Source organism: Syngnathus acus, chromosome 17, assembly GCF_901709675.1.
Source record: "Syngnathus acus chromosome 17, fSynAcu1.2, whole genome shotgun sequence".
Lineage (NCBI taxonomy): Eukaryota > Metazoa > Chordata > Actinopteri > Syngnathiformes > Syngnathidae > Syngnathus > Syngnathus acus.
In genome coordinates, this window is record NC_051102.1 from 11,014,600 (window position 1) to 11,029,223 (window position 14,624).

Below are 14,624 nucleotides of genomic sequence, written 5' to 3' on the forward strand. Positions count from 1 at the left end.
AATAGCCCGTACCTCCATTCTTCACATCCGCAATTGTCATTTCAGGTATGAATCTTGTCAAATCTACAATTCAAATCGGGCTCGTCGTAATTCCAGTTCGGTTCGACATCTTTAAGATGGTGCCTCGGTCGGTATCCTCCAACACTGTCAGCAGCGCAAAGTGTTGGGTCATGTGACCTTTCAACCTTATGACGCGTGTTCAATTCATGGAAATAGTACTTGAAGCAAAGATGTCAAAATGGGAGTGCAGGTCTTACCTTCAACCAGCAGAGGTGCTGTTGACAGTGTCAATGAGTTTGCCATTTAAAAAAAAAGATGACACTCTTGACTACAGCCAGGCTATGGCGCAACTCCTTCAGCAGCATTAGTCTGCCAAATACAAAACGGGCATGAAACAGGAGTTCAGAACATTCACAGATTGATTCATCAAATAGATTGCGGTATTGCTTGTTACTCTTCCTGGGAAGAAAAAACAAAAATCATTCCTGGAGGGAAAAAGCCGAAAGGAAAAGAAGTAGAAGATTTTAAGTCTCTATGAATAAATTCAGTAAGACATTTAAGATGACAGACTGTTCATAGAACCACTAAATCCGTTTTTAAGATGGATATCATTTCAAGCACTTCATGCTTCAAGTGAATTTTTTGTTTTTGTTTTGCCAGTTCATTTTTCCACCCAACTTATTTTGAAAAGTCATCAGTAAAAGTCATTATTGGCATAAGGAAAAAAAATCTGTTCGACAGGCAGGGAGCAAGGAGGGAGATGTTTGCTCAAGTTGACCTTGTCTGCCAAAATCTAATCACCATTCCTGAGCGTTTCTCCCACTCGCAAAAAAAGAAGAAAAATCAATAAGATATTAAATTCTGTGGTGCGTTAGATAAACCGTAATTTGACAGGACTTGGTGTTGACGTTTTCACAACAAACTTATTGGTGCAACTGTCAAAATGAAATCGTATTTACTTTGATGAGTTGCTGGATTAGTTTTCGGGCAATCGATCAAGATTCAGACAAGGAAAAGTTTATTTTTCAAATCTGCTTTATTATTATTATTAATAATGAAGATCCTTCACAAATACAAAAGAGCAGACAAAAATCAGTAGTCAAGTCTTTAGTGGCAAAAAGACATCATAATGTTGCTGTCCAATGAAAAGCTCGTATTTCCAAGTCTGCTCACTTTTTTTTCCTATTGATTACAAACAAGTAGCTTCAGAAGTGACTTTTTAGTATTCATAACAAAGTGCAACCACCAGATGTTTGGACTCATTAGGACGGATGTATCTCGAAATTCATGACTTTTAAGCATAGTCCAAATCTGTCAGCATATATATGCTTATGGCAAATTTGACTTGTTTGTGAAAATCATTTTGTCGTTTCCTTGAAAAGCAAGTAGCCATTATTATTATTTTTAATTTGAAGCAAATATCACTGGATTTTCCTTGGACAGCAATAATAAACTATCAAAATCTTTCCAAGCATAAAGACAGGCTTGGTCTCTCATTCCAAGTACATTGCCCACCCACCCACCCAGTGATGATGCCAATAATCTAGAATACATTTGGAAATGATTGACAGTACAAAGCAAATGTTCCCTGAAATGTTTCAGCTTCATTCACACAGTCAAAACCTTTCGGGCTTGCCTTTTGTTTGTCATTCTTTCAATGGAGCAGGCTGACGAGGTGTGTCGGAAAAGGATCACAAAAGACAGAAGCAAATTTGGACCATCAACCGAGGCTTCTCAAAGAGCTGCTCTTCACCGTCACAGGTTTGAAATCTTTTGTGACACACCTCGTGGCTCGCTTTACAGTCAGTCGACTGCACAGCCCAAAAGTGGCAGAAGTTCAAACCGTTTCAGAGACAGTCAAAAATCGTACAGCGTCTTATCACCTTCGAGGGAGGCACTTGCAGCAGGAAGAGGAGGTTTCGCCAAGTCATTAGGAAAGCTCAATATTGTCGCTTACCAGCAGTTGGAGACAAATTTATTCTTTTAATTCAGCCATTCATCTATAATCAGGGCGCCGGCCGGCATCCTGCCAAAATGAGGCAGTGCAACATGTTGAGCTCAACCAAAAAGGGGAAGGAGGGAAGCCGTGGGAATTGGATGGCAGGAAATAATAAAGAGACAGAAAAGGAAGGAAGCCGTGCGCACGCTATTAATAATGCATAAGAAGAAAGGCACCCGGGCGGCTGATGCAGCAGCTGTCTGCTTTCAGAGAGGGCAGGCGGCCAGGCCATGCCCGGCCCGGCCCGTGCGCTTCAAACAACAATCAGTCCTCCCGGCAATCAGGCTGTGATGTAGTGTCAAGCCAGGAATCAAAGGGGGAAAGAGAAATGAAAAGAAGGCCCATGATATCACAAAGGATCCATTCGGGATGGCTTAGCGGATGGCTGGCTGGCTGGCTGGCTGGCTTATCAGTCACTTATTGGCGGACTGCAAACGGCCACGCAAACAGCCGTCGGTCAGAGAGCTGACGGATGTTTCGACGGGGAGGGCAATTTGGTGAAAGTCGCTATTATGTAGGATCGTCATCCACGATATGACGGGTGTAATGCGCGCTGACAGCGGAGACCTAACGTAGTCGACCCTCAGCAGCGCCAGTCGCCGCCGATCAGACGGGTTCTGTCTCATTTTTTTTTCCCCTCTCTGGCTGGCCCGGCAGTCTGAACACAAAAATATGCTGAGCAGAACATCCGCTCAAAGCGATTCAATTCTTATTCAAGGACTGGCTGGAATTGCGCTACATAGTCCAAGTCACACAATTCCCATTTTTGTGTGGAAATGTCCAAATTTCACTGCCACGCTTCCCAGACCATTGAAAAAGTCAAACCAAACATCCAGTTTAAATAGAAAAAAAAAGGAAAACACAGACAAATGTCACAGTGTCAAAACAAAGCGGCGACCGTGGCCTCGCAGTCACGTTGCCGTACATCATTGGAGGTTCCCATTCAATGCGGCTTTACAAAAAAGCTCTTGGTCTCAGAAGATGTGTTTGAGGTGCTTCATGCCGTACGTCTTGAAAAACACAAGCAGGATGAGGGTCCAGAGGCCAAGGATGAAGCCATCGGGGGGGTGCCAGTCTTTCTGTTTGGGCTTCTACAGGGGTGGGTGGTGATGTGAGGTGATAAGGGGGATGGAAGAGCGGGTCGAGAAGAAGGGGGGGGGGGGGGAATGCAGTTTAGTAGCGTAATAGTGAGCATATTTCTCCTCGTTGAGCCTACCACCGCTGATTGCGCTGTCATTCACAATGGTAGGCCGGCCCATGGACAGTATACCTCCCTCCCTCGCCTCATGTTTGTCCCGTTCAGTAGCGGCGCATCATCATTTTGTGTACCATTATACTTTTAAATTTCCTCTTCGTATTAAAACGCGCATCGCGAGGCGCACCATTTATATGCTAATGCGACAGCAATATTCCGCACCCCGATGAGTTAACCTCTAGAAATGGTGGTGGGGAGAAATAGAAAAAATGATACATACACAGCGAGCAAGCACTTAAGGAGATTTTTGTTATTACTCTCCACAGAAGCTGACATTATGGATCCCCCCCCCCCATCCACAGACTTGACAGGACAAGCTCTCAGGATGTAACAGGAAAAGCACGGTGTCCGTTTGGCTCCATGAGGGAGAGACGAGGGGAAGCTTTGCTGAGCTGTGAACATTGACACTGCAAATGGAGATAAAGCCAAGCTGACAGACAGACAGACAGGAGACCAACACGCTGAGGGACAGGACGCAAGGTAACGTAGAAGCTAAAGGAGTCACAATATATACACACACAAAGAAATTTGAGCATTTTTTTTTGTGATGACTACCAACGTTTACCAATGTAAATACGCAGTTTTACTGCTTTGGTTTCAGTGTGAAAGACAGATTAGGAAATGGGTCTACTTTTAAGTCTTTGACTAACAGACAAAAACTGTCAATCTTCCCTGAAGGAGGCACCAATGACTGATGATTAGATTGCAGTGACACATTCGGTCGGTCAGCAAGACATTACGATCTGCCTCGGAAGCTTCTGGGGGGAAAATTGCGAATATCCATCATTCACAACATGACAAAAGAAAGGAAATTGTTCGCTTCCAGACATTAAGGGAAAAATGGTCATTTTGGGCTTCCATATGCAACAGGACGCCTGATCTTCACAGCAAGTTACGCGACTATGCTGGCAAATGACCACGGTCATCAGTAAACGTTGGACAGCAAATATCGTATATTTAATTGCTCAATTGATCAAAGCGAAATCAATGGCGCTTCACTCCCTGCACTGAATGTAAATGACTTCAAGTTTGGAAGGCTGCGTGAACAACCAGATTAGAGCACGGGTGAGCGTCGGCTTGGCACTTTTAAGGTTAAGAAAAAGAAAAGAAAAAGAAAAAAGACTTTGCATTGCAGACCCACTGTGGTAGCTTAACGTGTCAAGCTGAAAGGAAAAGAAGATACTGTATGATTTAAAGACTGAATTAAATCAAGTGTTCCTCAAAGTTGGAAGCTGGACACCGATAGCATCCGTCCCCAAGTATGGTGTATAAATCATGAGGGGCTAATCAGCCGTATGCTAAGATCTTGGATGGCTTTAAGGAAGTCCAAATGAACGTCTATGGATGTGAATGATCAAATAATATTGGGCATACACCACAACTTCGCTTTCTAGATAGATTTCCTTCGTTTCACTTGCAAATGAGTTGGCCCATAGCTATGATAACAATAATCTAGCGTCTGATTACTTGCTATGTACGGACATGTCAGGTCTTCGCTAATGACGGAGAGCGTGTGATCGTCAGGAGACGCTGAAGTGGAGGAAGATGAGCACATATGGGAGACGGCGGCGCGCCACTGACCCAAAGTCACATTATCAGCGCTGCTAGCAAGAAGGCGAGGAACATATGGAGTCAGACGAGCGAAATGAGCAAGTCGATAGCACCCGGTGAAAATAACAAGACACTCTGGACTTGTTTTTCCAGGCTTTTGTAGACTGCTGACTTCTCTCAATCAATCAATCAGGCTTGTGCTTAGCATGTTGCTGTCGCTCTGCTCCGTTCTCAGGCTTTTGTGATGGGCACTGCTGCTGTCATTGCTTATTCACTTCACTGTTTCTCTTTGAGGCTTTTGGGATGCACGCGAGTGTCATTCTTCTCTCCGGTGTCACTTCTTCTTCAGACTAATGTACATATTACATGATCTTTGATTGAATGGGGCATGAATAAAAGAAGGACAAGCACGTGGACGATCAACGGGTAAGAGAGGAAGGCTGCCTGGCTGGCTGCCTGGCTGGCTGGCTGGCTGCTTCGGTGACCTTCACTGATTGAAGCGTCACTGAAGCAGCTTATTACGCCGCCTCTGTGTTGCATATTCAATTGGCCGGTATAAATCAATTAATAGCAAAGCCATCAGATTGATTGGAGATAATTAACATGAGATGCTGACAGTGGTCGGAAGCACGAGCGCTCCCAAGGTCGAAAACAGCTGCAAATGATGTCAGCGGAGCGTGGCAGTGGATTTCTATTGCACTTGCTCCCATGACATGCCCCCCACTACTACTATCACGTCATGTCTTATTTGATTTCTTTTTTTTTCGAGGGTCTTTTCACTCTCGCAAGAGCGCAAATTTGCGAGAATGTGATGTGTGGGTTGACTAATTCCTGACAATTGTAAATTGGGCTACAATGTGCTACTTATCCCAACCCGAAATTGGTTGTTTTATTGGATGGGAAGTTTATCCTGCTAGTACTGTACTCTCATTAAATCGGTTTCAGAAAGGTACTTCGGTGTTTTGCTCCTTTACTGTACCTAATGTGAACGAAGGCACATTATTATTCTCATACAAAATGTATTTATTTGGTTGTTCTAAATTCCATCATTTGTTAGGGCTGCGCACAGGCACATTTCAACTTCTAATGGAATAAATAAGAGCGGAGGTGGCAAAGGACTCTGAGCCACGTCCACTTTGGAAGGAGTCTCACCGTTTGCGACCGACGAAGGCGGCAAGGAATTCATTTCCACCGTGCGCACTTGACACCCTCAATTCTTTGGAGGCGTATTGTCAAGCCGGCGGAAGCGTAAATAACAATTTCGTAGCCGCTGAACAGCGGGCCAAATAATGAAAGAAAGCACAAAACACAAGAGAGGAGTGAGTGATTTCTTTCCAGCAATGGTCGAATGGACTGAATGGGATGGGAAGAGACAGGACATTAATCAATCGACTTTACACACACACACACACCGCTTTTTGTTTTTCTTTTACAAAGCACACGCACGCATATTCGCTGTCAGCCATTCTGATGACTTCCCTATTTACAAGTTGGCGCATGCTCTGCCGGGCGCCGAGAAGACAATCAATGATTGGATTTGCGTTTGTCGCCACAGGCGGCAGACCCTCTTGGGCATATTGGAGACATGGAGTCAGTGCCAAGCTGGCTCACATCTTACTTCATCGCTCGAGTGCGTCTGAATTTTAAGTACAAAGATGCATCGTCGGGGGATTCTGGCCGCAAGGCAGCAAATCTGAAGGAGGCGGGCAAGGGGGGAGCTGTCAATAAGCTACGGGGGAGCCTGACCCTTAGTGCAGATGGCCGGATATGAGGACCTACAACTGTAAATAGGAGTGCCAGAATATAATCAAGACTCTGTGGAAGGCAGGGGACCCCTGGGGTGATGCATTCTATAATACAGGCATGGGAAATAAATCAGAGGGAGGGAGAGAGAGAGGGACTGTAAAATACTAAACTGCCGCTGACGAAAAGTGTCCAACAAGATGTACTATTTTTACACGCACGATTATGGATGGAAATGAAACAGAAAGTATATTACTGAAAGACAGATGTGAAATTTAAGGGTGGGGGTTGGAGAACGGAGAAACGTACACAAGGCTCTGGAGTGACGTGAAGACTCTATTGATTCTATTAATCAGACCTCACGACTGTTTTGCCTAGCAACCAACTTCAAACAGGTTTGTCATTTCCTGCTGGGAATTCAAATGAGGCGTCACCAGCTATGGTTCTTAACAGGAATTCGATTGGACCCGAGTGGTTTGGTGGGCCAGTCTCAGGGGCTCGGCTCTGCGCAAATTGCACAAAGAAAGCCCTTGGGGATGCTCAGCTCAGGTGAAACAACCAATCTGAGCGCAATACTTTGAAGATGAAGAAAAGGAACAGACTTGGTTGAGGAAGAAATCAGACCAGAGTAGAATTGCCAACAAGATTTACAGTAAATATTCATTGAATTCTGTCTTTTGAGTGAAATGTTTAGTCCTTTGAACCGTGCTTCTGCGTACAAATGATGCATGTGCAATTGCGTCTGTAATGCATATTGGTACAGAAAAACAGCTTGGCTAGCTACTTGAATGCAAAGCATGGTAAAAAAAAAAAGCTATAACTGGTAACAAAACACTCTGTCGCGCAAATGTCCATTGTGCCACATTTCACAGTTGCCACCGTAGCCATGGAAATGGCACAAAGCCATTTGCCAAGGGTTGTCCTGCACAACTTTCTATGCAACCTCCAAATGAAGCGTGGACGCACTTGAATTGACACGAAGGTGAGCTCGAGGGAAGAATGTGTGTGTGTGTCGTACAGCGAGTCTGTTTGTGCGCGCGTGTGTCTTACCTGATGAATGATCTCGGACACTGGCAGCTGATCCACGTACGACTGCAACTCCTTTTGCAGCTCTCCGCTTTCAGAACTAAAGCAGAAAAAAAAAGCTTTTTGGGTTCGATTTTTTCAAATGGTAAGCGGCCACCCATTGGTTTGAAACAGTAGACAATTTCCTGACTTTGGAGGTGCTATCAAAGGTGTAACTGAAGCAGGACAACTGAAAATAAGACAATCATCAGACAGTAATATCCTGCCTTCGCAGGGTTCCGTGAAAAAGGCAGAAGCAGGAAATGTCAACTCTTCTGTTATAGCGCCAAAGCAGTATTTCTGCGACAATTTGCGCCACAATGGAAAGACTTGTGAAGGCTAAGGTTAAATCTTTGGTTGTTTTCTTGCAGTTGCCCTTCAAAGGTAATTGCGATCAATTCCTTACAACAATACCAATTAAGTCTTGAAAAAGCAGGTTGATTGGATACTATTGGTTGACAACTTGAATGTGTAGATTAAAAAAAAAAAAAAAAAAAATCAAGACACTATACGAGCTCAAACAATGGAAAGGGCGTCAGATAAGACAATCAATGTCGCGGCAATCACGGCTGCATTTCTTCCGCACGCAGCACTAATTAGGTCAAGTACAACTCAACCACGTGTGCGAGCTTGTCTGCAATATTGGAGCGCTTCTATATTTTTCCAGACATTGTTTGGTCTTTTCAATTGCAAATTGAGCAAGACTCAACTCAAAGGATGACAGAGGAAAATCCAAGGTTTTCCCAGACAAAACCAAAAAGCACTCTTCTCCAAGCAAAACCTTAGGTTTCCTCAAAAAGTGCTCTTTGTGCGTACGTGAAAAACAAGGAGGACAAAGAGAAATAAATGGCCGCGAGGCCAGTAGACTATGAGGCAATTCAATCGAGAGCACTTTCCACTTTATTGCGTAGATCTCTCAAACGGGCGGAGCCTCGCTGTCTGCGCCTGCCATCTTCAGGTCAAACTAATTCTCCGCTAAGAAACTTTGGCCGACTGGGTCACAAATCAAATAAATGGATCACTCGGAAAATGAACTCGGCAAAAACCTCGTCGGGCCACCTTTCGGTCAACAGGAGATGACTAACGGCGCAAAATGTCATTACATTGTTAGGCCGTGCGTATAATGAAGAAGGGGCTGAACGCTCCATTCATATGTCTTCTCAATCAAGTGCAATTCACTTCATGGAAGAGCAGCTTGTTGCGAGGCAAAATGGCCGCTTGGAGAGAGCTTCGATGAGAGAGGACGAGTGAAAGAAAGCCAGTGGCCAAAAGTGGCCATTCATGCAGCGCAATGTTTAATAACAGCCCGTTGACTCCACTCGTTGCCCTCTACAGCCGACAAAAAAAACGAATCAAAAACATTTCATTGACCCGACTGAATTGAATCGACCGTTTTGGATCAAGTCATTCCAAATTGTGGCGCATCCTCAAGGGGGTAAGCCAGATCAAATTCAAAACATATGAAATACCCTTTCATTGGTCCACCATCGACCCTTCTGGTTTACATTAGAGATGCTCAAAATATGGTGCGCAAGTTTAACAACATTATTACATTTGACGTAGCATTTCATTTTGGTTGGGATCTAAAAATGGATTCCCAAACTATGAAGAATCAAATAAAAATATACATTACATTTCATCCCTGTCGGGCAAAAACTTTGCAAGTCCAAATGTGGTCAATTTGATATTTTTTCCACAAATTGATATTATCGCAGCATTGTGTAACCCGACCGAGCAAGATGGCTTTTTTGGGGGGGGGGGGGGTTCTTTTAGCGATATGAGGACCGCAGTGATATAGTTTAATTGAACTGACTCTCTAATCGCAAATTATGGTGCACCACAAAAAAGATCCATGTGATAAATTATCCAGCTGCACGTATCATTTAATTGGCTTGGACTGACTCGCCCACTGGTTTGAATCACATAGCGCTCTGGTGCTCCCTTCAGGGGGTGCGCCAGACAAATCCCGTGTTTAACTTTGCATTCCCTTTAATTGGCCAGACTGACTTTTCAACCCATCAGTTTAACTCAGAGATTCATAAAGTGAGGGGTGCCCTCGAGGGGGGTGCAGGAGATAAAATACCATTTAATTAGCCAGGATTGACGACCAACACACACACGCGCACACACACACGCAGGCTCAGCACTACTGATTAAGATCAGGTAATCCCAAAACGTGGTGCACAAATTCAAATAAAAACATTCATGTTGAAAACCGTTTAATTAGCCAGGTTGTGTGTGCCTTGGATACGCCATCTCTATGGCAACACATGGAGCTCCCCATTTTCATTATCTGGTTTCCCCAGGTATTGAAAGAGTTGACCTATTTAAGCATGTTTTTGTTGTCCCCAACATAAAAATAAATATCTATTTCCCAAGGGAAGGTGGGGCATCATTAGCCGAGTGTGCGGCGTTGCCAACATGACTTTCATTATCACTTTAATATGTAGATTAGTTTCTCAGCAGTGATACGTCTAAAAATACTCCAACAACTAACTCACAGAGCTTAAAATAAAGGTGCACTGCCGGATGAGTGCTGGGGCGCAATCAAAAGCAGTGACTAAACTAATTTGCGTCCAATGTTTGTGTTTTTAATTAAAAGACTACAGAAGTAATTTAGTGATTAAATTAATGTGTGTGTGTGTCTTGACTAGCAAGCATTTGCATTAAAAGCAGATATCTGCCTATTCACGTGCTATCCTTTTTTTTTTGGGTGTCTTGATTTCAAAGCACTTGGATTCACTCTCACCTTGATGATTTTATTTTGTCTTAAGAGGGCTAGCTAGCTAGGTTGAACTGCCAATAAAACTTGGTTCTCCAGAATAAGAATTGCAACATCGTGTAGCAGAGTGTTTCTGGTCTGCATTATTGATCCACCAGCTACTAATCAATAGTAAAGTAACATGGGAAGTTGCGAGTTGCCTTGGGAATCAAAACAGCCAAAGACTATAAAAGAGGACAAGCAAGCGCTTCTAATGACTAATTAGCCACACTAAACATTATGACTACAAGCTTTTAGTGCTCTATTGAGTCCAATATTTGTGCGGCTGGGAGAAGTTTGAATGTTTTTTAATGTAACTTTGTGTCGGCCAAAAACCGCATTTGTGTAAAGTCTAATATTGACAATAAATTCCAATGTGTCAGCAAAGGACCGATTGTCGATTGATTGATGTGATGAGATGTGTAACCAGAGGAGTTACTGCATGGCTACTTCCGAGTTCAACAGTTACGACGCCTTCTTCGTATTTTCTGGCATTTTGCTGTCACCAGCAGGTCAGTCTTGGTACTGCGATTGACATGTGGCTTGGCCTTGAAGTAAGAAGGGCTAGATTGAAGAGTCTCTACAAGCGTCGAGTGGCTTCACCCTGCAATTGTGCAACTTTCTACTTTGTGGAAAGCTAGAAAGTGAATGCAGAGCTCTGTTTTTCTCATGAACTGAGGGCACCTCTGACTGTCAGAATTTAGAGAGTATGCTCTGCATTGCAACCCAGACAAAACAACCAGTGAAGAAGCGCAAATGAGAGAAATCCAATTAAATTGGGCTTACTGCCCTTCCATTACAAGCCAATGATAACAGCCTCTCATTAAAGTTTAAACCCAATTTGCACTCTTTTTAATTAAAAATCAAATGGCAGCTAATGATAGTATCTATTCTTTGAAGTGTATATTGAGTCGTTTTAAATCAATCTAGAAAACTAAATAAAAACACCTTTGCTGAGGATAAGGATGGTCAGATGTGCTAGATAACAGTAGCCAAGGTACTTTGGTGCTGCCGTTTTAATTAGCAACAGAGTTCAGATGGTCAATAGTGTGCGTATACTGAATGTGCGCGAAAAGGAAGGATCAATTTTCCAGAGGAATTTGTCACAGAGACTAGACTGTGTGCTTGGCTTGCTTACTTACTTGTCTTCCACCAAAATGATGGGCTCGGTCAAGTTGATGGTTTCCCTGGAGAGCTCCACCTTGCGGACGTTACCAAAGAAATCGGTGATGAGGGCGCTTCCTGGGTCGCGCAGGAACAGGTCTGTACGGTAGCCCGTAGTGGACACGCACTGGCTCTTGGGGCATATTTTGAACTGCGGGAAAAACAAAACAAGTTAGACCAGCACAAGTTATTCAGTACTCAGTCATCCTGTTATTCAGCTGTCAGCCACAGCCCATAATGCATTGCCGCACGTCCGAAAAATCCGTCGCATCGATCTCAAAAAGGCACCGGAACAAAAGTAATTAAAGGTGACAAATGGAAGTTGGAGATTATTTCTTCAGGCCATTTGATATTTGCTGGAATTGGGGAGAGGGAGGGAGGGAGGGCGAAATGCGGGCGCTGCCTAGTGTGCCAAGCTAGCACCACGAGTCAGCACAGCATGGAGCCAATATTCGAAACATAATGTCAAAAGGTCCACATATATATTCGGTTTCATGTCCAGCTAGTGAATCAGATTTGAACATGATAAAACATGAAGGCAACCCGTGTCACTCTTTGAAGAATGTCAATCGAATGAAACGAGTTTGTGCGTCACGAATGCTGCTCTTTCACTTGGCCACCAAGGGGCAGTATAATTAGCATTACTGTAAGTGATGAGTGGGAGAAGGGAAATGAGCTCACCAGATCATTCATATTAGCTTTGCTGGTAGGGTGGATGTCTTCAAGGAACTCCAGAAGGTAGAAAGTGTAACGATCCGCCAGATGGACTCCGATGGACAAATCAGGTTGGTGCTGCGTGATAGGACAAATTCGCCACCGGTCAATCTTCGTACTTTCACAATACAGAGGTTAATAATGGGAATGTTTATTAATACGCTCCTCGCGGGAAACCCACCGACAAGGAGTCCTCTCCAACTTGACTGCTGGCCAGAGCAATGATGTTCGGCGAGTAGAACTTCTCGTACATGGAGGCTCCCTGACAAGTATCGATGATGAAAAGCAGTTCGTTGTACCTGGCGACACACGTCAAAAGAGAAGGTTTCATGCTCACACCCTTAAAAGCATCTTTCATTGGACGGTTGCTAAGGCAACTAAGTCTGGCACCTTATTTTCCCCTCTCAAATAACATTTTTTTTTCTCAAGAGTGGATGCAGCGGTAACCCCGTGCGTCATCCAGACAAATGAACGGCTCCCTCAAGTCGCTGTTTCCTTCCTTTCCGCATTAAGGAAAAAAACAACCATGAGAGGAATGCTCTTCAGTTCATTGCCGTCATTGATCTCACACACGGGACCGTTGAGTGGACTACTGAGCCCCTTGGAACTCTGTTGCCAAGAAGAACAGCAGCACAGGAGCAGAGCACACAAACTGCCCCGCTAACAAACGCTGCTTTAATGTACGTTGTAACCGTGCTGACTGCATCTCTCCCTGCCATTATGTTCTGTTGATCTATGCAAGGAAGGATGAAGTTAGTAGTTCAGCCTAGCTTGTCCTTGGGAGCATTTCAATAGTCTGTGTGGTGAACATGAGCATTCCAGATAATACGACGTTAAGTAGTGACAATTAGGGTTCCATGATGACAACATTGCACGACAATATTGTGTCAACAGATACTGATGTTTCATTTCTTGTGCGAAGCCACAATGCTTGATTGACACGTCATCATTTACCTCCTTTTTTGCCACATCTGCTCAAAGGCATCCCCCAAATCCACATTGGTGATCTCTTCAAAGTCTTGGAACTTCAGGAAGCCATTGCCACCATGTCCTTTAGAAAACACACAAATACTAAACTAAATCAAAGAGTCACACTGCACTGACATTCCTTTTTCTCCATTTTGAAATGACTGCATAATGACCTGTCAGATAAATGAGAATGTTGCTTCGGTCATCAGACAGGAGACGCTTGGAGCGCGGCGTGCTGGGCGGAAGCCTCCCCGTCAGGACTCGCAGAAAATTCTCCACAGTCACCTGGAAAATGGACCCAGCAACATTACACGGGCTCGCCACAAAAGTAAAAGCGATGACGGGGTGGGAAAGGTGGCTTGAACTTGGTTCTCGCCAAACGTACCTCATAACCTCGGTAGTCCACCTCCACGTCGTCGCCGTACACGTTCAGCTCCAAGCTCTTGTGGCTGAACACGGTAGCCGGCTTGGGGTTTCTGTGGTTGCAAGCCATGTCGTCTGCCAGCATCAGTACGATGTGACTGAGAGAACAAGCAAAAGGTCAAATCAACTAGAAAATGCCATTTCTATTGTGCTCAAGCGTTGACGAAGGAATCTGAGAGAATTGGAAAATGTAAAAAGCCCAAGTATTGTCGGTCTAATCATTGCAAAAAAGCAATACGTTTGATGGGGACTTGGTGAACGGCAACTGAAAATGACGTCATAGAGATGGCAGACCTTGACATGGGAAATATGCGATTTAACAATCACTTCAAGACACACACCTATCAGGGATGCCGAGACGCTTCACGCTTCGGTACACGGACAGGGTGTTGGCCACATGACGGTAGTTGAACCAGAATCTGGACGTACACGCCTGTTAAAAGCACACGTGTATGTATTAAGATGGATAAAGAAATTGTCCACAAAGCGACGCGTCATCTGTGTGAAACTGACCAGAACTGCCCAATTATTGGTATGACCGCTGCTGAAGAACTGACCGGCGGACTCCTGGTTAAAAAAGAAAGTGTAGAAAGACACAAGTTTGAAAATGGTGTCAGTTCAAAGAAATGATCAGAGGATGACAGCACGGCAAGCTAACCGGCTAACCGCGTCGCCCAAAAGAATAAAGGGGTCAATTAATCGGGATTTAGCACAGAGCGGTGATGCTTACCGCGACATTTATGCCGTTCGTTGAAGAAAAGGTGCTCAATAAGAGAGCGAGAGTGAGAATTTTCATCATGCAGTAGTGGAGTGGAGTGAAACTGCGAAACCAGCAAGGCAAAGTGCTCGACACTCGGCGCGGTCCTACGAGTACTTCCGGTTGAAAAGTGTCAAAATAAAAGCTTGTAACACGTTGCCGGCTGAGCAAGTCATAAGATGATGTCGTGAAAACTCATGATGTTTGTGATGAGGTCCGATTC

The 14,624-nt window shown here is 44.2% G+C and overlaps 1 protein-coding gene across 1 annotated transcript; it reads right to left on the minus strand.

The window, feature by feature from the left end:
• Positions 1–1,354: 1,354 nt before the first annotated feature.
• On the minus strand, positions 1,355–14,503 carry pigk (phosphatidylinositol glycan anchor biosynthesis, class K). The gene is made up of 11 exons (XM_037275600.1): positions 14,375–14,503; positions 14,158–14,211; positions 13,986–14,077; positions 13,607–13,742; positions 13,395–13,506; positions 13,207–13,303; positions 12,434–12,551; positions 12,220–12,330; positions 11,517–11,689; positions 7,599–7,674; positions 1,355–3,090 (listed from the first exon to the last, which is right to left on the minus strand). The coding sequence occupies exons 1-11, from the start codon at positions 14,441–14,443 to the stop codon at positions 2,974–2,976; spliced, it is 1,155 nt and encodes a 384-aa protein (XP_037131495.1). The 5' UTR covers positions 14,444–14,503; the 3' UTR covers positions 1,355–2,973.
• Positions 14,504–14,624: the final 121 nt, after the last annotated feature.